This window comes from Carassius carassius, chromosome 44, assembly GCF_963082965.1.
Source record: "Carassius carassius chromosome 44, fCarCar2.1, whole genome shotgun sequence".
In the NCBI taxonomy this organism is placed as follows: Eukaryota; Metazoa; Chordata; class Actinopteri; order Cypriniformes; family Cyprinidae; genus Carassius; species Carassius carassius.
Genome location: NC_081798.1, coordinates 3,472,493 through 3,499,177, shown reverse-complemented (window position 1 = coordinate 3,499,177; position 26,685 = coordinate 3,472,493). Strand labels below are relative to the sequence as shown.

General features: G+C 39.9%; 2 protein-coding genes across 7 annotated transcripts in view; one reads left to right on the top strand and one right to left on the bottom strand.

The window, feature by feature from the left end:
* The window catches only part of LOC132126881 (microtubule-associated serine/threonine-protein kinase 3-like), a 36,740-nt gene extending 34,080 nt beyond the window's left edge, over nt 1-2,660 (top strand). For all 6 annotated transcript variants that reach the window (XM_059538454.1, XM_059538452.1, XM_059538451.1 and 3 more), the window contains 2 exons: nt 240-421; nt 1,313-2,660. In XM_059538454.1, coding sequence (XP_059394437.1) covers nt 240-421; nt 1,313-2,301 — 1,171 coding nt within the window. In that variant the 3' untranslated portion in view covers nt 2,302-2,660. The remainder of the gene's footprint in view (nt 1-239; nt 422-1,312) is intronic.
* Nucleotides 2,661-20,802: 18,142 nt separating this feature from the next.
* LOC132126186 (ATP synthase subunit beta, mitochondrial-like) lies at nt 20,803-25,033 on the bottom strand. Its single transcript, XM_059537320.1, has 10 exons — nt 24,878-25,033; nt 23,877-24,050; nt 23,616-23,790; nt 23,072-23,193; nt 22,168-22,352; nt 21,933-22,091; nt 21,738-21,860; nt 21,437-21,649; nt 21,137-21,338; nt 20,803-21,058 (listed from the first exon to the last, which is right to left on the bottom strand). The coding sequence occupies exons 1-10, from the start codon at nt 24,984-24,986 to the stop codon at nt 20,961-20,963; spliced, it is 1,560 nt and encodes a 519-aa protein (XP_059393303.1). The 5' UTR covers nt 24,987-25,033; the 3' UTR covers nt 20,803-20,960.
* Nucleotides 25,034-26,685: the final 1,652 nt, after the last annotated feature.

Sequence of the window (26,685 nt, the reverse complement as noted above, 5' to 3'; positions counted from 1 at the left end):
CCAATACGCAGAGTGCAGAATAAACAATTCCATAAATAACGCTTCTGCATACATAATACTATTCAGTGAACGCAAATTAGATGCGAATTACTGAAATTGAATTAACGTTTATTTTAAACAGTATTTACTCTGCAAAAAATATTTGATATCCTAGCAGATATGGTTTTATGTCACTTGCAAGTGATGGAGATCCATCATTGATGTTTCTTTAACCTGAATAATGTCTGGCGTTCTTCCAGGAGGCGCAGTATGCTGAAGAAGCTGTCCAAACAGAGCACCGTCATGCACAGCAGCCGCAGTTTCTCCTCCGGCCTGCATCACTCCGTGTCTTCCAGCGAGAGTCTGCCAGGCTCTCCCACACACAGCCTTTCCTCCGGACCCACAACACCCTGCCGGAGCCCCGTTCCCGACCACACCGCTGGTATGGCATGATCTGAACACGTATGGAAGATGAAAGACTATTTCAGCAAAGTTTGAAAGATATAGATAAATATTAAATAAAATGAAGAAAGGCAAAATAAGATCTATTTCTAGGTCACCTATTCAATTAATATTCAAATATTTATTTTTAAATATAATTCTTAGAATTATATTAAATATAATTCTGCTTTTATTTATGTGATAAAATGAAGAGCTATTTTTAGATTTGGCATTATTTGTAATTCACTTATTAAATTAGAAAGTAGTTTGGTAAATGTTTTGGCTATTATATTATGTAGATGTTTTAAAAACATGGAGATAGACATATAGAAATATCTTAACACTTTAAATTATATTTTCATTTATGTTTATTAATTGGTTATATTGTAAAATAAATAAATATGTAAGATTCTGCCTCATTTCTAAATCACGTGTTTAGAAAATGCAAAATAAGGAAATATTAAAGACTCCGCACTAGTTTTAGTTCCCTTATTTGATTTTTAAACGACAAAGTTTGTTGAATATATTGCATATATTTATATTATTTCTCTTTATATCGTAAAATAAATATTTGAGATTCTGCACTATTTCTAGTTCCGTTATTCAATTAGAAAAATGCTAAAAAGTTTCGTGGTCGAATATTGTTTATTGTAATATGCAGATTGCTTTGTTTATTTTCAAACCTACAAGTAAACATTTAGGAATGTTGAACTATTTAACTAATACATTTTTTTTCAAAATATTTCTCTTTATATTGAAGAAATATTTAATATTATGCACATCATTTCTAGTTCACTGACTCTTATTACGAAACACCAAAAAGGTATTTTTGTAAATTTAGGTAAATTTGTATTTTGTTACAAATTGTCATAAAACATTGCCATCTGTTCAGATGCCAGCCTGCCCCAGAACGCCTCTCCATGCTCCAGCTCTCCCAGTTCACCGGTGGTCCAAATGCGGCCCAGCTCTCTGCACGGCCTCGGGTCTAAACTCAGCAACCAGCGCTACACTAAAGCGGGGAGACGCAAGTCCACCAGCAGTATCCCACCCTCACCTCTGGCCTGCACCTCCTCACCGCAGGCCCTGTCCCCTCAGCGCTCCCCCTCTCCCTTACCCAGCATCTCCAAAACCCTCCACTCCTTCCACGGAAAGACCCTGTCGCCCCCCACCATCATTCGGCATGTGGTCCGACCCCGGAGTGCAGAACCTCCACGTTCCCCTCTGCTAAAGAGAGTTCAGTCTGCGGAGAAACTCTCGGGGGCTTTATTTGCTGACAAAAAGCCCCACGCAGCCCGCAGACACACACTGGAGGTCCCGCACTGCGAGGTGGACGTCCCGGGAGAAGCCGAGGCCGAGGGGGCCTGTGGAGCCACATACATGGCGGATCACAGCAGGCTGGGTGGGTATCTTTGCGCCCAGAGATTGAGGGACTGGCCCGGCGAGCGCATGGAGCAGATGGTCGTAATGCGCAAGCTGAATCTCTGCGAACGTCGAGATTCCTTCAAGAAACAAGAAGCTGTGCAGGAGGTGAGCTTTGACGAGCCAGATGACCGGGCTCCTCAGATGTCCCTTCAGACGCCCGCATCCGCTGGCACACGGCCCAAGCACATGATGGGCGAGACTCAGTCGGAGGAGGAGTGCGTGGCGAGGAGGAATCCGCTGGTTCCCCAGATCGCCGTGCAAGGATCAGAGAGCGAGGAAGCGGATGACTGGAGGCTTTGCTCAGATGAAGACGAGGAAGAGGATGAAGAAATTGTGAATCGAGGCGATCCTGCCAACAAAGACGACGCACACTCCTCAGCACCTGCGCACGCAACCGCCGAGACAGCCAAGCCGGAAACGCATCAGAGTCCAGAAAAACACAAACTGAAAGAGAGATAAATGACTGAAGACTGTTACATATCCGCAGGCTTCTCAGTTCACCCACTGAGATGTTTGTTGCAAAGCAGATTACCAAGTGGAGTATTTTATTAGTGTGTAAATGGAAGTAAGCTAGTCTTATGCAGGGAATATTTATGCTTTTTTAATTTATAATGTACACTGGATACATACTGTTGGCCAAAAAGAAAACTTAACGGTTGCTTGTATGTTTTTCTCTACTTCTGTGAACTTGTTGAGGAGGGAAACTGTATGACTTGATTTTTCTATGAAAATGTGCAAATGCTTAGAATTCATTTCATCCATGAGCTTTTCATTTTTGCACCAACTTTGTGATTTTAAAACCTATTGAATGGAATTGTCATTTGACCCTTGTCTTATATTATTTTATCATTTCAAAGCGTTTCCGGAGCATTTGAAATATATGCGAAGGAAAAAAGGGCTCCGTTGTGCTGAACATTTGGGCTTCGAGTAACTTGACATTTTGGTCAAGGTGTCTAAGAAAAACAGTACAGTGTATTTGTGGATTTCATGCATCAAACCAAACAGGACATTGTATTTGTTTTTTGTTTTTTAAGATGAATTTAGATTTTAAATAGCTTAAACTACAGCGATAGTTCATCTAAAAATAAAAAAATCTGTAATTTTACTCTTCTTCAAGAATTCCAAAAAATATTTTGAAGAAGGTCCCCATTTACTTGCATAGTATTTTATTTTCCAGTATTTGGAAACCGAAAACTGGCTACCTGCATTCTTTAAAATATAATCTGTTATGTTCAGGTTTGGAACATCATGGGGGTGAGTACATGATGAGAGAGTTTTGGGTTGAACTATCCCTTAAATGACACTATGTGCTTCATAAATTACATTTTTAAGTTTATAAAATGTATTATTTTATTTAACATCGAAATGTCATAAATTTTTTTTAATACGTCTTTAATTTTCCCATATTTATGCTGTAATTTTTTTCACACAACTTTGCATGTTATTTTCACAGATGCCACAATTTTGTTTTTATGCCTGTCTTTAATTTTCCTTAAGTATTCTTTCTGTAAAATAAGAATATTTATTTCACCCAGAGTTGCATGTTTACCTGCAACCTAAAAAAAATCTCAAATATTCACAGGTGCTAAGATGAACAGGCTTTTGGGGAAAAAAGTAAAGCATGCAGTCACACATTTCAAACTAACTAGAACTTAACTCGCGTGTGCTCTTACAAGAAATCAATGCGTAACAAACTACGTTATCCTGAGTTTTCCATGGACTGTTGGCTGTCGGGAGTCCTCACAAGCTTTTGTACTTGGAATAATGTTTACATTTTTCATATATTTGAATTTCTACTGTGTGAGGGGATCTGTATGGCCTGTTTTTAACTTGATTACAAATGTGTGCAGACAGTGGGTGGAGGCTTCAGTTAGATTATGGTTTTAAAGTTCAGTTGATGTCATTGTTAATAGGCAAATCTCTCTAATGTTGCACATGTCAGACTGGAAGTTTTTGTGTTCATATGCATGACTCCCCTCCAAAACACTTTTTCTAAGCTGTATATGTGGTTATTTGAATCTAATGGACAGCATTTTTATTGCATGAGAAGGTGCAACAGTCAACTGGAAGTTGTCAGTCAGTCGGGTGTTTATATAGGCAGCACAAGTTCAACATTTGTTACATTTTTAAGGTTTATTGTTATTGCGACCTCTGTGTAACGTTTTTTTTGCATCAGGCTACTGTAATTGTAATACCAGTTTGTGTAAGTTAATAGGCTGTATTTTTCTGCCTGTCAGCCGATCAATTGCATGGTGCATGTTCAGTGAATACACAGTGCACATTGGCATGGCATCCTGAGTGCAATATGTATTTAATGGTATAATCAAGTATAATAAGTATAATCAAGCTCTGCAATTACAGTAATTTTTCAAACAATGTCATGCTATGCAGACCCCGCTGTGACCTTTTATCCCTCTGTAATCACAGACTTTAGTGGATGAAGTGTTTGTCATGTGAAATCGTGTTCAGACGAGACGGGGTCACTATCTGCTCTTACATTCACACTAGAGCTTCACAGCACTGGAAATCCATCATCTATATATCCTGGTGTGCTGCTGGTTTCTTCCATTTTTCCAGAATTGTCAAGACTTACTGATTATTGGCATGTGTTTGTAAAAAAAAAAAACCTTTTTATAAATATTTTTTCATGTTCTAACTGTTCGTAGGATGATGTTTGTAATAAATCATTCACTGGTTAAGAGGGAATATCATGACTTGTTTTTCTTTTAAAAAAGAATTTTACAAATAACAATTTAAGTTCGATTGCGATATGGCTTTATATCAGCATTGCTGTGATCTGGTCGTATATAAACAATAACTGTAGTATTTATGAATATTTAGTATTGGGAAAAGGTGTGTATGTTGCTGTATAGTGTTATGCCATTAGATGGCGCTTCCCTTCGGAAAGGGGCAATAGACCCTCCTCCACAAGATGGCGATGTTGCACTGGATTCTGAAAAAGAAAAAAGGGTTATTAAACATACTGCTAAAGGTTTGGAAATGTTCATTGAAAACTGTCAGAAAATAAGAAACTTGAAATGTAAACAAGCTAGGAAGTTAATGGAATTGCTGAAAGAGCTCATGAAATCAAAGGAGAATGCAAATGAAGTGCAATCTAACTTGGTTAAATTAATCGACATCTGTGTTGAAGCCAAAAGAAACCATGAGTCATTGGTGAAGTTACCACTGCCTGAAAATGAACTTGAAAAGCAAAATCACTGGTTTCAACAAAAAAAGGAAACTTTTGATGGTTTTATACAAGATGTAAATGTGTGGTTTTCAGAGGTTGGGTGGCATAAAAAACACACCATTGCTGAAAGTGTAAACACAGATGACATTGGACCAGATGACAGTGTTTCTAATGTGTCAAAACCTAAATCAAACCACAAATCAAGTTCTTCAACACGTGCATCTTCGACATCCTCTGCTCGCATTAAAGCTCAGGCAGAAAAGGCTGCTCTCATGGAACGGGTTGCTGCTCTGCAGAAAAGGCATGACCTTGAGGCACAGGAAGAACAACTGGAATTAGAGACTGAATTGGCAGCAACTAATGCAAAAATTAATGTACTTGAATCAATGGAATCAAGAAACAGCTCAAGAGTATCTGATGGGATGGACTCCTATTTGAGAAAAGGAACTGCTCAAAAGAAAACGTCAGTCAAATTAAATCCACATGCAAAGACCTATTTACCTAATCAATTGCAACAAAGACAGAATGTGCGGATGGGAACTGAATCTTCTTCCCAGCAACTGGTTGTTCGACCAAAGGAAAGAGCTGATGGACCATCTGCTAGAGCTCAGTATATGACTCATCTAACACAACAACCTGTATATAATGATGATAATCAAGGTGATATATATCACATAATTCAAAGGCTAAGTGACATCACAGCTCTTCTCACTCAACGAAATCTCTCTTCTACTTTACCACCAAGAGACATTCCTGTTTATGATGGTGATCCATTGCAATATGGAGTTTTCATCAGGGCATTTGAGAGAGGAGTGGAAAGAAAGACCGATGACTACAGTGACTGTCTGCATTTCCTAGAACAATACACCAGAGGGCATCCAAAATATTTAGTCCACAGCTAAATCAACATTTGCCTTCAGCTGAGAGCTATAAAAGAGCAAAAGACCTGCTTAAAAATAAGATTGCCACAGCATACATGGACAAAGCATTTGCCTGGCCAGTGATCAAGCCAGAGGATGTGAAAGCATTGCAAGCGTTTTCATTATTCATGAGAGGTTGTTGCAATGCAATGGAACAGCTCACCTATATGGAGGAGTTGAATGTTGCTTCCAGTATGAAGACCATTCTTCTGAAACTGCCTTACAAGCTCAGAGACAAGTGGAGGAATAGGGCATGTCAGCTCCAAGAACAACATGGACGCCGAGGTAGTTTCTCTGACTTGGTAGACTTCATGGAGAGACAAGTGAAGATATTGTCAGATCCACTTTTTAGAAATATCCAGGATGCTAAGACAATTACATCTGTCAAAAGCTTCACTTTTGTCAAAGCAAGAGAAAAGCCGAGACCAAGAGGAAGCAGTTTTGCAACTACTGTAACACCTGTAGAAACTGAAAAACAAGAAAAAACGACAACAAATGGAATGAAGAATGTATCTGCCACTAATTCTCAAAATTGCTGTTTGTTCTGTGATAGAGGTGGTCACACATTGGTGCGGTGTCCACAAATCAGTAAAAATATGCACAGGGAAAAAATAGACTTCTTAAAGGAACACTCCGACTTTTTGGGACTTTAGCTTATTCACAGTATCCCCCAGAGTTAGATAAGTCCATACATACCTTTTTCATTTCTGTGCGTTCTGTAAGTGTTATTTGACGCACCCACCGCTAGCCTAGCTTAGCACAAAGACTGGATGTAAATGGATACTGGTAGCATAGTAATCCCAATAAGTGACAAAATAATGCAAACATTTTCCTATTTACATGTTGTGATCTGTATAGTCACAGTGTGTACAAATAACAAGGCTATATGAGACAGAGACCATTTTTAATCGTATAAATACTGGGAACTATATTCTCACTAGGCGTAGGAGCACAGGTAACGTTACTTGGGCGGAGTGGCTACTTGGGCGGAGTGATTAGCGCAGCATGATGAGACCGTAAACAAAACAAACGTGACTAACTAGCTAGACGTAACTCGTGATCATGGCTGACTTTGAGGAATTGTCAGACTCAGAGGAATTTTACTGTGTATTAAACCAAGATCCAGAACCATATAGTTTTGAGCCAGAATACACAGACGAGGAGTTACAAACTTTGGAAGCTGTAAGACGAAGGGAGAATCAGAACGAACACGGACTGGTGGTGTAAATGTGGAACATGACAACCTATGCCGACAGAAACCGAGTGCCTTTGTTGTAATGAATGGATCGTGTATTGCCATCAATGTCAAGGCTTGATGACAATCAAAATATTTGCGTCACTACCACGGAAGATTTCTCTGCCCTATACACCCGGCAGTTGTCTTTTTTCCCATTGTGACAAGATCAACTGGAAGAAACGCCCCATGCCGAGTGAACCTAATGGTCAGCTGTCCACCAAGTAAGTGATTTTGTTATAATGATCATTCATAGTTCAATGAAATTGTAGTATAGCCATTGCATACAGTGTGTCTCAATAATAACAATAAAGGGGATACACGGAGCCCCTATTCACGTAATAGTGGTTATATTACATTAGCATGGCACTGTTACAGTATGGCTAATGTTAGTCATCTCAAAACATAACGGAACACTTACCGCAGTAACAGTTGATCCAATTTGTCCTGTCTTTATTATCGATGGGATGGCTGTATCCTGTAGCACACGTTTCATGGTCCGTGTGGCAACTTGCATTTTTTCAAAATAGTCGTCTACAGTAAAATGTTCAGAGCAAACGAAATACTTCGTGATGGTGTTTACAGGTGTGTTTGGATGTCGTTTATGAGCGTTTTTGGTTGGAATTCTATGAAACATCATAGTATTACCTGGTCTCCCCTGTTTATTGTCGCAGTTCTTTACAATACAGCGAACACCCATGATTGTACACTATAAATCTACTATCTAGTAATTGCTGACTCTATTACTCCAACTCTGAGCGAACTCTCTTCTCCTCACCACGGCGCGTCTCGTGTGCTGCGCTAATCACTCGGCCCAAGTAACGTTACCTGTGCTCCTATGCCTAGTGAGAATATAGTTCCCAGTATTTATACGTTTAAAAATGGTCTCTGTCTCATATAGCCTTGTTATTTGTACACGCTGTAACTATACAGATCACAACATGTAAATAGGAAAATGTTTGCATTATTTTGTCACTTATTGGGATTACTATGCTACCAGTATCCATTTACATCCAGTCTTTGTGCTAAGCTAGGCTAGCGGTGGGTGCGTCAAATAACACTTACAGAACGCACAGAAATGAAAAAGGTATGTATGGACTTATCTAACTCTGGGGGATACTGTGAATAAGCTAAAGTCCCAAAAAGTCGGAGTGTTCCTTTAAAGAAAAGGGGAGTCTGTTTTGGATGTTTGAAGGTAGGACACTAGCCTAGAAATCTAGACGCACCCTAGCGGCAGCAAAATGTATTTCGCAGCCTAGAGTACAGTCTAGCAACTCTCAATACACCTTCTAGCAGCAAAAACCCAGATTGGGTCAGGCCAATCACGTCGTGTATAGAGCAGGCGGGGCGGGCTTAACATATGACGACAGAGAGTTGCGACGGCTGCCACTTGAAAACAAAGAATGGCGGCTGCAGCTGTCGAACAACGATCTTTTGAATCGGCTTTGGCCACTACTCTGGAGGACTTGGAGTTAAGTTTCTCTTTAAGAAAAGAGCAAAGAACGGCACTTAAGTCATTTTTAAAAAAGGAAGATGTGTTTGGAGTTTTGCCGACTGGATACGTTGCTCTGATTGGTTGTAGCGCTATCCTATTGCGTGCAGAGGGATTTTGAGAGACAGCCGTTTATCCTGCCCCTCGGAGTAAGCCTCGTCTATGGAGAGTTTCCAGACTAAAAATCTTGATGTAAGTCTGGCTGGCCAGGCTATAGGACACATGAGCAAAGACTGCAATAGTCGTTTGACTTGTGACTTGTGCAATAAAAATCATCATGAAATACTTCACATTGAACAAAAGGACATTGGAAAGAATACAGAACTGAATGAGAAATCAATTGGGAGCAATGCCGTTCTCTCACCTCATACATGTGGGCATATTGGGGCCAGTGAAGAGGCCTGTCTCTTCTCTATCGTTCTAGTACAAGTAAAGACTCCCAAGGGAGACACAGTGTTGCAAACTTATGCATTTTCGGATCATGGAAGCTCATCTACCTTCTGCACAGAAAGCTTGATGAGAAGACTGAATGTTAGAGGACAAAAGGCTAGTATTCTTCTGCGTACCATGAACCAAGAGAAACCTGTGACCAGCCATCATATCTCAGCTTTAGAGGTATCAAGTCTGGACAAAAATGATTTCATACAACTGTCCAATGTATTTACACATAAGACCATGCCTGTTTCCAAGCTCAACATTCCAAGAAAAGAAGACCTGACTCAATGGCCTTACTTGAAGGATGTCAAGATTCATGAAATAAACGCCGGTATTGACCTGCTCATTGGCACAAATGCTTCTAAGGTATTGGAACCTTGGGAGGTGGTCAATAGCCAAGGGGATGGACCATATGCTGTGAGGACCCTACTGGGGTGGGTCATCTATGGTCCCTTGAGAGGAGACAATGACGTCAGGGATGAGAATGGCTGCCCTGTTGCTGCTGTCAATCGAATGTCTATTGTGAATCTAGAGGAGCTACTGGTTAAACAAGTAACCAGCAAGGAAACAGAGGAAATGTCCAGAGAAGAGATCAAATTCTTGGATATTGTGAATCACTCAATAAAAATGACAGATGGTCACTACTGCCTAGACTTACCTTTCAAGCCAAAAAATCCCAGCATGCCAAATAACCGTTGCATAGCAGAGCAGCGCATCCAAAGCCTGAAACGCAAGTTTGGTAAAAAATGAGATGTTTCACAATGAATATACAACTTTTCTCAAAGATATGCTTGACAACGGCTATGCTGAAATGATACCAGTAGATCAACTGAATCGTAATGATGGGAAACTCTGGTATATCCCACATCACGGGGTGTATCACTCAAGGAAAGGAACCTTAAGGGTGTTCTTCGACTGCGGTGCTGGCTTTAAGGGAACATCGCTCAATGAACAATTGCTACAGGGTCCATATCTTACCAACTCACTCATCGGAGTACTCATCAGATTCAGACAGGAACCGGTTGCCCTGATGGCTGATATCAAAGCAATGTTTCACCAGGTCAAAGTGTCAGAAAAACATATTGACTATCTGCGATTCCTATGGTGGCCTGAAGGTGATGTGCAGCAGGATCTCGTCGAATACTGGATGAAAGTACACCTCTTTGGAGAAGTGTCATCACCGAGTTGTGCAAACTTTGCACTAAGAAAGATCGCTGAAGATAACAAAGCTCACTTTCCAGCAGAGGTTACAGACACCGTAAAGAACAACTTTTACGTAGATGATTGCTTGAAATCCAGGTCAACGGAACTGGATGCTGTTCTTATGGTAAGAGACATGACTGCTCTCTGCCAAAAGGGAGGTTTCGTATTATCAAAGTGGATCAGCAACAGCCGTAAAGTATTGGCATCCATTCCACAAGAAAACAGAACCAAAGAGACAAAAGAGTTGGACTTGGACAGGGACAACCTGCCGATGGAAAGAGCACTAGGATTGCACTGGTGCGTTGAAACAGATGTGTTCATGTTCAGAATAACTGCACAGCCACGAGCATATACTAGACGTGGCATCTTGTCTGTGGTTGGCTCTGTATATGACCCTTTAGGATTCCTAGCACCATTTATTCTGCCAGCCAAACTGATTATGCAGGAACTCTGTAAAAAAAACCTCAGATGGGATGAAAACATACCCCAAACTGTTTCTCAGCAGTGGACAGGATGGTTGGCAGATCTGAACAAGATGACAGAATTTAGAGTGGACCGTTGCATGAAGCCCTCAAGCTTTGGTCAAATTAGAAATGCTCAGTTGCACCACTTTTCAGATGCAAGCGAGAGTGGATACGGTACGGTTTCATATCTTAGACTGGAAAACAACGACGAGGAGGTGCATGTTGCTTTCATGATAGGGAAAGCAAGAGTATCACCATTAAAGCAAGTAACGATTCCCAGATTGGAGCTCACAGCTGCAGTTCTAGCTGTCAAAGTTGACAGAATGCTTCGGAAGGAATTACAGCTTCAGCTGAACTAATCCATCTTCTGGACTGATAGCACAACAGTGCTGAAATATATCAACAATGAAACCAAACGTTTCCGAACATTTGTAGCAAATAGGATCTCCTTTGTAAGGGATATTACTGATGTGTCACAATGGAGATATATTAGCACCAAGGAAAATCCGGCAGATGAAGCCTCTAGGGGGCTAACAGCAAACCGCTTCTTAAACTGCAAAAGATGGATCAAGGGACCAGAGTTTCTCTGTCAAACAGACAGAGAATGGCAGAAACCTCATTTGGAAACTGCAATGTCTGCCAATGATCCGGAAGTCAAGCAAGACAAAGCTTTGAAGAAGAACTATCTATGCTAGAGGCCGGTAAAAATGGTGTTAAAAGAAACAGTCATCTGTACAAACTGGACCCGGTGTTGGATGATGGACTTCTGAGAGTAGGTGGTCGTCTGAGTAGACTAGCGATGCCTGAAGAGGCCAAGCATCCAGTTATTCTCTCGAAAGACCTGCACATATCCACACTATTGCTACAACATATCCATGAACAACTTCGCCACGGTGGAAGAAATCATATGCTATCTAGACTCCGGAAAAAATTCTGGATTATCAAAGCTAACTCAGCAGCAAGAAGGATCATAACAGATTGTGTTGTGTGCAAACGACAGCGGGGAAGAGTTGGAGAACAGAAAATGGCAGACTTGCCCCTGGAAAGGATTCTACCAGACAAGCCTCCATTTACAAATGTTGGAGTAGACTACTTCGGTCCTATAGAGATCAAAAGAGGACGAAGTCTTGTTAAAAGATATGGCGTAATCTTCACCTGCATGGCAAGCAGGGCAGTACATCTTGAAATCGCATATAGTCTTGACACAGATTCCTGCATCCATGCATTACGAAGATTTATTTGTCGACGAGGTCAAGTGCTGTCTTTAAGATCAGACAATGGAACAAACTTTATTGGAGCTGAAAGAGAACTGAGAGAAGCACTCAATGCCTTGAATCAGGACAAAATCCAGACTGCTATGCTCCAGAAGGGAATAAAATGGTACTTTAACCCCCCAGCAGGATCGCATCCCGGTGGTGTATGGGAGCGTTTGATCCGCATGGTTCGAAATGTACTGCACTCTGTTCTTAGCCAACAGGTTCTGGATGATGAAGGATTGCAAACTTTAATTTGTGAAGTTGAAGCAATTTTAAATGATCGACCCATTACAAAGCTTTCTGAGGACCCAATGGACCTGGAAGCACTCACCCCAAACCACCTTCTTCTGTTGAAAACCAAGCCAATACTACCGCCTGGACTCTTCGTAAAAGAGGACTTATACCTAAGGCGCAGATGGAGACAAGTGCAATACATGGCAGACCTCTTCTGGAAAGGTGGACACAGGAGTACTTACCTTTAATCCAAGAACGTCAGCGGTGTTCAAAGGTAAAAAGGAACTTTGCTCCAGGTGACATAGTCGTGGTGGTTGACTCCACTGCACCACGAGGCTCCTGGTTAATGGGCAGAATACTGGAGATGAAAGCAGATGCACAAGGGCTTGTGCGTACCGTTCGGCTTCAGACAAAAAACATTATATTGGAAAGACCAATAACAAAGATATGTCTGATTAAAGAGACTGAGATTGAGAAGGACTGATGGTAAAGACCAGATCCCACCATGTGTCGTGTTCTGGACACCTCTGGCCCAAACAAAAAAAAGTGTGTGTAATGTATATGGCTCCTCTCATTATTTTTTAGTAATTGTTATTTGTTATATAAGACAATTAGGGGCCGGTGTGTAGGAGCCATTTATGTTTGCATAATATTTTATTTTGTTTGGATATATTTATAGCAGTATTTTGGACACTGGGTGACAGTGATTAGATGCACATGGTTGTATATAAGGGTGCATAGGTGACAGGAAGTGGTAGCCACAGGTAGGGGGAGCACAAACAGTTCTCACCAGACCACAGACAACAGAGCCACAGACAAAGCTACAGAGCAAGGATTACAGATCAAACAGCATAGGCCTACACGCAAACAACTGAAAACAAGATAAGAAATCAAAAGGTATGTTCATCTGTTTGTACCATTTATTACAATAAACCACAAACCTCAACTGCAATAATCTCTGGAAAATCTTTGTGTGTCTGCGTATCAAACTTCACCCCTACCTGTGTGCATGATGGCAAAGCTATGGTAAAACAGGATAAGGATTGCCAAAACAAAAAGCAAATATCATTTTGAATCCTAAACAAGTAACACATTATACATGGAACGTGGCGAAAAGTGTGAATCGCACGGGCTTGCGTTTCTGTTCTGATGGAAGTCAATGTAACGAAAAGTGTAGTGTGACCGCGGCTTTATCATGGGAAATCCCTCAAAGATATCGCTTTCCTCAGCAGATGTTCAAAATAATGTTTTATTGTGAATATAAGATTGAACTGAAGAATGAATACTGTATCAGATCAAGCTATATCAGATCTGTCTCATAATACACCATACTTTAAATAATAAGCTTTCAACTTCATAAGCAACTTGTTGATCCTTCGTTACTAGTTCTAAAAGTAATGTTTTCGAATTTGTAACTCTTGCTCTCGACTGTTAGGGGCCATTCACACCAAATGTGTTTTTCTAATGTTTTTCCTGTGTAAATGTGCTTTGGAGTCGTGGTCTGGTGGTTAGAGAGTTTGACTCCTAACCCTAGGGTTGTGGGTTCGAATCTCGGGCCGGCAATACCACGACTGAGGTGCCCTTGAGCAAGGCATCTAACCCCCAGCTGCTCCCCGGGCGCCGCAGCATAAATGGCTGCCCACTGCTCCGGGTGTGTTTACAGTGTGTGTGTGTGTGTGTGTGTTCACTGCTGTGTTTGTGCACTTTGGATGGGTTAAATGCAGAGCATGAATTCTGAGTATGGGTCACCATAGTTGGCTGAATGTCACGTCAGTTTGCGGCGCTCAAAAAACGTATCTTAAGACCCTTTGTTTTTCCGTATTTCACTGCCAGCGCTCTATGTAAACAAGCAATTAATAAACTTAACCCGAGAATCTGTTGTGGAAGGAAGAAGTTACTCACAGAGACACTCCAATGTTGTTTCCTATATATTTACACACTTATGCCATCCAACTGTTAAATAAAAACAATATCACTCTTATAGCAATGCAATATGGCTCTATATCAGCACGGCTGAGCTTACTCACGGCACTTGGCCAATGGTCAAATCACAGCCTTATTAATCTTATGATTAACATGTTTTACCACCATTTACCTTTAATACTGCTGCCAATCATCTTAGAATATAATTTTTGAAGTCTCCAGTTGAATGCCATCTATGTATAAAAACATCTGCTAGCTGATTTTGGGGAATTAGGATGTTGTTACCTAGTTTTTTTTTTACATATAAACTCAATGAAAGAGAGATACCATCCACATTTAGTCTTAACTTCTTAAACATTAAAGTCTTTATTGGCATTGGTGGTTCCATGAGGAACCTTTCCATTCCACAAAAGTTTCTTCAGAATGTAAAAAAAAAATTTCACACAAAGAAAGATGGTTCTTTTAAAAACTTATTGCTGAAAGTTTTTTTTATTAGCTAAACATGGTTATTTAATATTATCTCTGCAAAACCCCCTGCATTTATTTTATTATATTTATTTTTAATAGCTTTTTCATCAAAGTAAATGAAAAATATATATATATCTGTTTCTACTTGTTGGATCACTTAGTTAGGTTACAAGATTCACATTTTTGAATCTGTCAATGTTTAACCTAGCCTGTCACACTGTTTGTTTTTGTATGGACTAAACCGTGTACTTTGGCCATTTCAAAACATCTGCTTTGAGTTCCACTGCACAAATCCTTCCTCATGGTTGACCTACTAAGACGACTAGGATACAGCATTTAAGCATGGGAAATCATCCCTGCACTCCATCTCCAGCAACTATAGACAGCATTTACAGGGTTGCCCAGGACAGTGGGATCCTCCCTGACATCACCCTTGATGGGACGGTGGCAAACCTCCTGTCGCTCAATTCCAGCACTGCGCTCAACCTGCAGTACGCAGCTGTCCAGCAAACCTTGACCACAGACCAACTGGTGGCTTTCAACTCCAACCTCACCTCTATTTTTGGACAAAGCACCAATGTATCTTATGGAGGTGTTGGAGTTGTGGCTCTCGCTTTATCTTTCCTTTTAGATGCTCTAGTGTCCAGTATTGTCATTCAGAAGGATGGAGTTACCACGGACCCGTTTAAGAAGCCATTCGGATTAGACAACTCTTCAGAAATTGGCAGTATTGCGAGTGAGTACCTCAAACTGGTGTCTAAGAGGGCCAATGACATTGATGAAATGGGAGAAATAACCGAACTGTATGACCAGAAGCTGAAATACGTTCTGATCGAGCTCTTTGAGAGCATGACTGTGGATCATCAGCTGAACTCCTATAGCATTAAGCAGTGGATCAATGGAGCAGCCATCCACCTGCACATGAGGATTCATGGGATTCGTTTGGCGTCCGTACCTAAAGGCACGGCCGAATCGCTGCGTTTGTCATACCGAACAGGGTTGTCAAAGATAATGCAGCTCTACACGTCGTACTTGAGGCAGTATGTAAGAGAACGGTCCACTACACAAGGTCCTCCGGTAAAGGCGGGATTCTTAATCATTGAACCCGGTAAGAAGGTCAGACACCGCGTGGTCCATAACAGCTGCCAATCACAGGCTATTGCCTCAGCGGTTGTGGCCCGAATTTTATCTGCGCAGAATATTGGAAAGATCGAACAATTTTTTGATGAAGCTGGTCAAATCTTAGACAGCTTACTTCAACAGAGAGACACATTTGAACTTCACAGACGACAGTGAATGAACTGTTAATTTCATGATTTACTGAGCTGTTTTTTCTAATGCTACATATATTTTGTTTTTTAAAACACTACACCATGTTTTGTAATAGTTGCACATCTGCTGTTTTTGTCGAGTTTGAATAACATTGCCATTTTATGTTACCTATATGCTGGATGTATTAGCATTACTTGCCCTGCCATTAATAAATAAAGAAGATAAAACCAGTATCATGGTGGTGTTGTATTATATAGTAATTGTTACTTTTGTGTTGCTTTCATTTATTTGGAGCATAAAAAATGCAAGAAATATAGCCTATTTAATGTGCTGTTAACCCACTAAATGATGCTAATATAAAGATTATCCATATTGGTTGTAAAACTTCATAAATGAAAGGTCCCATATTGTACACTTTTCTGGAGTTTTATTTTAGGTTTTGATGTCCTTAAGAATATATGTTTGCAGTAAAATTACCAAAAACCATCTCGTTATATTTTTACAGCTCCTTTCTCAGGAGGTCTGCTAAGAACAGGTAGATTTTAGCCTTTCTAATTAATTCATGAGCCTCTCTTCTGATTGGCCAGTTGTTTTCTGAGTGACGCAAGGCTGGGCCAACCACAGGTAACTAGGGCCAGCCGATGTCACTCAGGGTAACACTGTCAACACTTCATATTTGACCTCACAAACAAAACAACTGCTGCACTCTTTAAATAATCAGATAAATCAAACAATGGTTTATTGGAATTATGGACATTTCAGATTTTTTTGTTTGAATTATCCAAAAATCAATGCAAATCAAAATTCAAATATGAAAAAATTTAAATATTTAAAAGAGCAAATCTGCTGTGGTTTTTGGAATGCAATAAGTTTGTTTCATCATGCACTTGCATGCAAGGCTGATGTTCCTACTCTGAACTAAAAATAACTTTAAAGTCTGTAATGCAAGAGAAACAGGAAACCCCAAAATGGAAATTTGCTGAAACTCAGCTTCAGGGCATCCAAGATGTAGATGAGTTTGTTTCGTCATTATAAAAGGTTGGAGAAAAAAGTAGCATTATATTACTTGCTCACCAATGGATGCTCTGCAGTGAATAGGTGCCGTCAGAATAAGAGTCAAAACAGCTGATATAGACATCACAATAATCCACAAGTAATCCACTCCAGTCCATCAGTTAACATTTTACGATTCAAAAAGCTGCATGTTTTTAATAAAATAATAATAATAAAAGAAGTATAATTCTATCTACTATGTGTAATCTGCAGTATGTCTTACAATATAATGCTGATGAAAAACATTTTATAAGTTAAATGTCAAAACTGCATTTTCAGACATTTCTTGATTTATAATTCTGTCTATGTGTCTGTGTTTTCAGCTTTATGGTCCTGTTTTACATGGATAGATGGAGCTTGAGAGAGTTTGAGTCCGTAATGAGTATGTTTTCATCACAGGCTGTGACAGGATGTCTCCTCGCGAACCATCTGGACGTGTGCGGAGCGGCAGCGTGCTGGAGAGGAGGAGCTGGGACATCAAGTGTGTCCACAATCCATCTGGATGACATGAATGTGAGAGCATTGATAAAGCATGCAAAAGTAAAAAACTTAGGGATTATTCAATGTTTTAAAATAAGTATCTTGTGCTCTTCAAGGGAGAATTTGTTTGCTCAAAATATCGTGAGATATTATTACAATTTAAAAGAAGAGTTTTCCGCTTTCATATTTTAAAATTGAATTTATTCCTGTGATACAAAGCTGAATTTTCAGCATCATTACGCCAGTCTTGTGTCACATGATCCTTCAGAAATCATTCTGATATGCTGATTTACTACTTAAGAAATGTTTCTCATGTTGAAAAAATATTTCTCTTTGATTAATAAGGTTCTGCATTTATTAGAATATAATTTACTTACTGTCCCTTTTGATTAATCATTTTCAATTTAATGTTTATTAAGTATTTCCTTCACCCCAAAAAATATCCAATTCCATACATTTGAATATTGCTGTATATTGTGACCAGTATAGGGATAAAACAATAACTCGGCTGTAATTAAGACGCAAACGGCCTTAATTTTTCAAAACTTAAATGATTAACAAAACTTTTTAAAGGGTCTTTGAATTAATAAATTTCTTACTACCTGCAAAAAGCATTTTGAGAAAATGTCATAATGGTAAGCTATTTAGATTAAACTGTTTGTTCTTGTGCTTGAATTCAAGATCAGCGTTAAGTGTGTGTACGTAATATTTCTCTCGATGCATATGAAGCATATCCTAATTTGTGCATTGTATATCCAATGTGTCCTCTGGAAAAGTGATGAAAGAGAATTTCTCTGAGGTGTCAGATGGTGAACTGCATTAAACATGTCGTTTCAGATGTGCATCTCGTACCGGTTATTCCTCAGGGTGAGGAACAATTCCTGTTGCTGTCTTATTTTCCCACCTGCATCTGACCGTTGGCTGCTCAAAGGTGCCGTTTTTGCAATATATTTACTATTGTGACCATCAAAGCAACTTACTGTACAGTATTAAAAATTTTTTTTAGGATTTTCCAGATTATGGTCAACTTCATAGGCCAAAGATGTATTTGTATCATTTTAACCTACTGATTAGAGGACTTCTGTTTTGACTGATGAAGGTTGAAATGTTTAGTTGCACTATATAATTTTGTTCCACCTTCCAGAGAGTGTTTATGCAAAGGCAAGCGAGCTTATATCCAACAATATAATATACTGCTGATTTGGATTTGCAGAGGTGGGTAGAGTACCCAAAAACTGTACTCAAGTAAAAGTACTTCTAGAAATATTTACTCAAGTAAAAGTAAAAGTACTAGTCTTGAATAGTTACTTGAGTAAGAGTAAAAGAGTATCGGATAAAAAATCTACTCAAGTAGTTAGTTACTAGTTACTTTGGGTCACATATACTGAGCCTATTTTTATTTAGATATATAGATAAAATGTATGTAATGTATGTGTGCGTGTATAAATGTATATATTTCATCAGCCTTTACTCCAATTTATGTAATTTATTATAAAACCCTGTCTGTTTACTTAAGTAACAGATATAGGTGTCATGCCATAACATATTTTTAATATGACTGACTTTATATTAAATGTGAATTTAACATTAAAAGTTAATGTGATATAAATATTGCTACTAATCTTTCATTGTTCAGAAAGAGAGCAAATAACATTTACATTATTAAAGATCATTTTCACTGACAGTCTAGATTTCAAACACTCTCAGAAACTCCCATTAAAATCACTGAAACTGTTAACACTGTGAAATCAATATCTTATTTACAGATTCGTACATACACACATCTGCACTTTGTTGTTTCTGCGAGAGAATTCGCCAGAAAGAGGTATTCAGTCAGTGAGCGAGTGAAGGAAGGACCGGCATTTTAGCGATGACTCATCGGAACGCCTCTGATTGGCCAATGCTTTAATAAGCTCAAAAGAATCGTGTGATTTGTTATAATGCGCAGTGCTGTAAAAACGCGTCTGTCTCTGGCTCAGCACCAGCAAACAATCACAGATCTGAATTTAGCAGCTGGACTTGCTGAACGTATTCGCACCGGTGTGATTGTATTAAAATTAATAAAATCTTAATCGGCTATTTTTTTGTCTTTTGGAAGCTGCATTCAACTTGACTCCCCTCTGTTATAAGCCACACACGTACAACAAACTAATGTCACATGGTATCGTGTACTGTAATCGAATGTAGCCCAAGTTATTACCTGTTAAACAGTAGACAGCACACGCGGTGTTCATCTAATAAGGATCTCCATCGCAAGCAAAATAATAGCCTTTGCAGATTTGCTTTCAATTCAGTGCAGTTCCAGGCCAGCCACGTTTTCAACGCTGCTGATGTTAAAAGTTACAACTCTGAGTGAACCGCTTCAGAAGCTCAGCGCGTGCGGCAGCGAACTGAACGACTCATTCAAACTGATTCATGAACCAATTCACTCGTTTGCCAATTGGTTTGATCGAGCCTTTGAACCGAATTGACTCAAAAGAATGAATCTTTCGCGAATGGGCATCGCTCATTGTCCAGAGAAAAGTAGACGGCGCGTTTGGAATAAACTGAAGCATTTATAACATTTATTGCATTAAGATAAAGTAACGAGAGGAGCGTCGCCCACAGTAACGAAGTAAAAGTACAGATTTTCCCCCAAAAATTTACTCAAGTAAGAGTATAAAGTACCCATCTTTAAATATACTCCGAGAAGTATTAGTTACCCCAAAAAATTACTCCAGTAAATGTAACGAAGTAAATGTAACTCGTTACTACCCACCTCTTGTGAATTTGTTATTGGGAGCTTGACAGCAGCTACTGCCACATTTCGGAGTGCTGTGCAATAGCGCCATCACGTGGCCAGTTGTAAATAAGGCTCAATGCAGTAGACACGTTTTTACGGATTTGAGCTCTGCTGGGACACATTGCAGATCCAACAGCACCAAAACGTTTGCATTTGAGTTTAGCAGAAGATCTGCAGACTAGTCAAAGGACTTGCCATTTAAATGTACACACAAATAGGTTGCTGAAACTGTGACTTGCTGAAATGTTTGTAGTTGGTTTTCCAAACATTCGGAACACATTTCATGCAAGAGGCTCGTTTAACATGAATCCAAATGGGACTTTCAGTTAGCTAATTTTATATAACTGGTTTGTCAAAGTCAAATATACATGGTTATATAAATATGGTGAGGAAGAGGGATTCAACCAAACAGGTTCAAAACTGTGACTTTATGCTTGTTTATCCCAGCATGCAATAGACCAATCTTGTCCTAAGTTTACCTTATATTTAATGCATTATGTAACATAGTAGGCTTTATATTGTTACCCAATTAGAAAATCCACAGGACCAAGAGAAATGGTTCACGGTAAGAGTTTATTTCCATCTTCTCAAATCGGAAACATTAAATAGACTGACCAGCGATAAAGATACAATTTGTTTTTGAATGTGACATTACAAACCAAGTGCTCCTCCCTTTCGTTCAACCCACCCGAAAACATTTAAACAGACTCCTTTACGAATGTTCCTCAGCCAGCTTCTCCGCCTTCGTCACCACCTCCTCGATGGGGCCCACCATGTAGAAGGCCTGCTCAGGCAAAGCATCATACTCGCCTACGGAAACAAACGTTATGAGCAACACAAACACCAGAAGTGGATGCAATCAACAGTCAAGACAATAGAAGGACTTACCAGCCAGGATAGCCTTAAAGCCTTTAATGGTGTCTTTCAGGGGCACCAGCTTGCCCAAGTGTCCAGTGAAAACCTCAGCAACTTGGAAGGGCTGGGACAGGAACCTCTGGATCTTACGTGCACGAGACACAATCAGTTTGTCCTCCTCAGACAACTCATCCATACCCAGAATAGCAATGATATCCTGCAGGGACTTGTAGTCCTATGATGAAGAAGAACGGGAACAAGGTTGTCAAGATCACAGATTGGATTTCAAAAATAGGAGTTAAGTGCACAAACAAAAAATTCATTGGCGCCCACCTGGAGGATCTTCTGGACACCACGGGCGACGTCATAATGCTCTGATCCCACAATATTGGGGTCCATGATACGGGAAGTGGAGTCCAGTGGGTCCACAGCGGGGTAGATACCCAGCTCAGCAATAGCTCGAGACAACACGGTGGTGGCATCCAAGTGAGCGAAAGTGGTGGCAGGGGCAGGATCAGTCAAGTCATCAGCAGGCACGTAGATGGCCTGTGAGAGAGAAATGACATTGTAGAACATGAAAAGATCCGGGAAGTGCAAGTGTGTATGCCGTGCAAACTGAAGGAAGGAAGCGTACCTGCACAGATGTGATTGAACCCTTCTTGGTTGTGGTGATTCTCTCCTGCATGGTACCCATGTCAGTGGCCAGAGTTGGCTGATAGCCCACAGCAGAGGGGATACGACCCAGCAGGGCAGACACCTGTGAGAACAAAAGCCTATCAATATAACGCTCAACTTAGGACAAGAATTATCAAGCGATCCCGACACGGACCTCTGATCCAGCCTGGGTGAAGCGGAAAATGTTGTCAATGAAAAGCAGCACATCCTGCCCCTCCTGATCACGGAAATATTCAGCAACGGTCAGTCCAGTCAGAGCCACACGGGCACGTGCACCTGGGGGCTCGTTCATCTGTCCGTACACCAGAGCCACCTGACGGAAACCAAGAGGATCTTGTAACTTGCTGTAGTAGATTTTAAGTGGTTTGTCAGAGGAACTTTAGAAGTACCTTTGAGGTGGTGTCTTTCAGGTTGATGACACCAGACTCAATCATCTCATGGTAGAGATCGTTTCCCTCACGGGTTCTCTCTCCTACACCGGCGAACACCGAGTACCCACCATGAGCCTTGGCCACGTTGTTGATCAGCTCCATAATCAATACGGTCTTTCCCACACCAGCACCACCGAAAAGACCTGAAGAAACGAGATGGGGCCTTTAATTAGCTAAAGCGTAGCAATGTTCAAAACAAGCACAGGCAAATTATAACAATCCTTACGCCAGCATTTCATTTAAAATGAAGTGTTCACCCAAAAGCTGAAAATTATCATTTACTCACCCACACGTTTTTACAAGCATGTACAAATTTATTTCGTCTGCTGAAGACAAAACATAATATTTTGAAAAAAATAAAATAAAACCTGGGAAATAGTCAATGGGAACCAGCAACTGTTTGGTTAGATATTCTTCAAATATCTTTATGTATAATAGAAAATAGAAACTCATACAGGTTTAGAGCAATTTGAGGGTGAGTAAATAGTTTCATTTTTGGGTGAAATATCCCTTTAAGCCTCAGAAGTTTTGAATGCTTAAAAAAATTAACACAAATACAATAGAATCCATAATACTGTGGAATCACTATAATTTAAGACAATCATTTATAAGGCTTTAAAATTTAACATGTCTGATGGCAAAGCTGAATCTAATATGCTGATTCAGTGCTCAAACATACAAATGAAGGAAAAAAAAAGAATTAGATACACTCAATTCTATGACAAATAGAAATTGAATTTAACAGTTTATAATACTATGAATGTCTTTACTGTAACTTTTGATCAAGGCATTCCTTTCTGGATTAAAGAACTAATTTTCAAATTAAGCTTAATCTTTTTAACAGTAGCATTTACACTCATACCGATCTTGCCACCCTTGGCGTAGGGTGCCAGCAGGTCTACGACTTTGATTCCCGTGACCAGAATCTCCTGCTCGACGCTCATGTCTGTGAACTCTGGGGCCTCAGCATGGATGGCAGCAGTCCTGGATAACAGATCACAAACAACATTCAATTATCTACTTTACAAGAGGGTAAAACTCATTAAAATGAGCTTGCAAACTACATTCTTGAATAACACCTCTGAAGGCTCTCTTGCCTTCAGATTACCTTATATCATAAAAGACTACAATACCCAAGACGCGTCACTTGTGGATAGTTTTGAATGGAGAAAAACACAATGCTCAATATGGCCACAAGTCAAGCCGGAGAAATAAACAAACGCTATTAGGGCAAAATTAACATTTATGATGCAGTTGTCAGATTTCATTGTGATTTCAAATAGGAAACTGAATAAGCTTGTAGACTAGTTTTAGAGAATTTGATCTTTCCCCAAACAAAGAAGCTTTCCTGAAAGTTATCTCAAAGATGGCCAACAAGTTTCATGAATTGCCTAAAAGGGACTCACTGTTTTGTGATAATTGGTCCTCTCTCGTCAATGGGCTCACCGATGACATTCATGATCCTGCCAAGTGTCTCGGGTCCCACAGGGATTCTGATGGGTGCACCGGTGTCCAGAACCTTCTGACCGCGCACCAGTCCCTCGGTACCATCCATAGCGATGGTGCGGACAGTGCTCTCACCTAAAGAGCAAAAACAGTTACTTCACAAATCGTCATGACTTTACCATTCAGATTCACTTGATTTGGTAGAGCTTCAGTCATATTACCCAGATGCTGAGCCACCTCCAGGACTAGCCTGGTGTCACGGCCGGCCACTTCCAGGGCATTGAGAATCGGGGGCAGACCCTCGTCGAACTGGACGTCCACAACGGCGCCGATGACCGCAACGATACGCCCATTGGCGGTGACAGCAGCTGCGGCAGGAGCAGCATAATCCCTGCCTGAGAGAGAGACCGAAGGAGAGAGAGATATAACTTTTAGTATATCATATTTCTATGCATCCATATGTTTTAATGTAATTCTTCTAACATTACTTGTTCATATGTTATTTCAATCGCTATATATTGTTCCAAATTACACTGTTGTACATGTTCTCTTTTCCTATGCATGCTTTGGCAATGCAAAATGTACTTTTGTCATGCCAATAAAGCTAACTGAACAGAGAGAGAGAGAGAGAGAGAGGGGAATGAGGAATATCGCACGAAACTTGACCATCTGTCGTAGACAGTTAAAAACATGCATATGCAGGCTCGAAAGCTTATATTTAGATTAGTCACGATAGTTTCCGTTTCCTCGGTGACTTGAGATATCAAAACAGGCTAATGAATGAACGTACGCACGCAAGTCAAGGTTTTAGATTTTTAAAAATCCAAATCTGTTGGGATCTGCCTGCTATATGCATTTATAACTTGTACGTGTCTATAAATGTGTTTGCATTAACTCATGATCTTATTCTACATGTTTATCTGTACCATGACCTCCCGGGTTGCGAACAAGCTAGCATGACACATAAAGGAAGGTCATTTCGGATTTCACAGCAAATGGATTTAGTTGTTGTCATCAAATGAAGTATTCCGCTTTCAGTTTAATTATTCTACAGGTAACAACACACATGTAGCACATATGGCGAAGACAATCATTGGAAACGTTGACGGTAAAACTTTGCGGCCTGCTCTTGCTGTCCGCATGCTGCCATTTAGCAGTGACGCAGCTATCAGGAGGTCTGCTTTAAAACAAAGCGTTTTAAAAACCAACGAATTCTACTCACGAGAAAACAGTGCCGCTGGAGCTCCGTTGAGAGCCTTCAGGGGGGTCACCCCGGGCTTGAGAGCTTGTAAGGCCCCAGTGCAGCAGCGTCCCACAGCTCCCAACATCATTAAAATGGCTGAAGGTGGAATGGGGCAGACGCTCGGCAGCTTATATATAGAGCCGCTTGAATCCGACAATGCGCATGCGTCGCAGACATGGCGACACAGGAACTGAGCGTCTGCGCATGCGTCCCTTTTGAAGGACAGACTGGGCATCTTTACAATGAACTGAAATAGCTTTATACTGCATGTGCAGGGAAAATGATTTTGGCAAAATATAATACCCTGAAATACATGTATAATTTTCATTTACATAAAAATAATGGATTAATACCAGAACGCTTTGTTATTAATAATATACAGAATGTGTAATAGATGCAATATCCACAGGTGGCAAGTATTTACGCGTGGTCCTCATCTGTTTTAGAGAATAACACATATAAAATGCATTTTAGCAGATCATATATAACCGTGAAACATTAAGTCAAATCTCACACTTTCTTGCATGTATAGTTTTGCCAGTGTCAGTGACATGTTTAGCAGTCTGTGACCTCTAGGTGTCGTAGTTGTGTAAACGTTATTCAGTCATCAAACCTGAACATTGTTTTTGGTCAAGAAGTTTATTGTGACAGTTGAACAAGAAATACCTTATACAGTACGTCTTGCAGTATGCAAACTAGCAATAAAATGTTGTGGTTAAAGGCCAATAGGCCCATTATGATTTGTTCTGACAAATAAATTAAAACAGTCCTGTGTTAAAGATGGTATGCTTATTGCATTAAGAAATGCAATTGTGACCTTAGGAAGCAGGATTTCCTCGACAAACGAAACTGAAAATTGAAAACTGAAATTGTCTGTGCAGTCATGTTCAATTAATATGAAAACTAAATAATACATTAATAGTTCATTGGTCAAAAGTTGTGTATGGAAATCCACCTACCTATTAATTTCTGGCAAAGAAATAAAAACGCATCTATAGCATTAATAAAATATGGGGATATTAAATATTAACATTTAAAATTGTATGTTTACTGAACAGCTCATACCACACTCTTCTTGAAAGCATAACCTATAATGCTTCAAAGTGCTGATCTCATTAAGACTGTTTAATGATGCAGAACAAGCAATTATTGGGTAGTGAACTATACTGCCATATTGTAATTTCATTCAGCCATTGATTGTGCGCACAAATAGTCCACACACATCCGAAAGATCCTCATGGTTATATGCATGGGTGAAAATCTCTGTAGGTCAACAAATATTTCAGTAAGCCACACGATGAAGGGATCAAAGACACATAGAAATCTGTAACATTGGATGTACCCTGATGTGCATGTGTAACATGTTGATGTGTCTCAGAAGCAGCAGTAATTGTGTTGTGTGCACAGATGGTGCAGCAGCACAACTGAACAAACAGGCCTGTACGATAAGAGATTTCTGTGTTTGGTGCATGTGATATAAATCCATTTTTGACTTGCACAGGTTGAGTTTGATTCATGCCTCACATATCAGAGGCTGATTTTAAGGTAGTCTTGTTTTTTGTGTAGATCTTTCACTGGTGTGAGGTTTTCGTCTGTCAGGCTTATCAGGAGGAACAGCTGTCTTAGTCCTTCCTCACTTGATAAATATTTGAGCTAATTTTTCCATCTGCTTATAATTTTTTCATCACAGTTTATTTAATCAGATAGTCAAATCAAATTTTGCTATTGTACCAGAATGAGACTCATTAACAGTAATTACTAAGTAAACAAACAGACAGGAAGAACAG

Excerpts from the sequence above, each read along its gene's own strand:
- LOC132126186 (XM_059537320.1), bottom strand. The coding sequence starts at position 24,986 with ATGATGTTGGGAGCTGTGGGACGCTGCTGCACTGGGGCCTTACAAGCT. Across the intron at positions 23,791-23,876 it reads GGAGGTGGCTCAGCATCTGG|GTGAGAGCACTGTCCGCACC; the intron begins GTAATATGACTG and ends TTTGCTCTTTAG. Across the intron at positions 21,650-21,737 it reads GTTCAATCACATCTGTGCAG|GCCATCTACGTGCCTGCTGA; the intron begins GTACGCTTCCTT and ends TCTCTCTCACAG.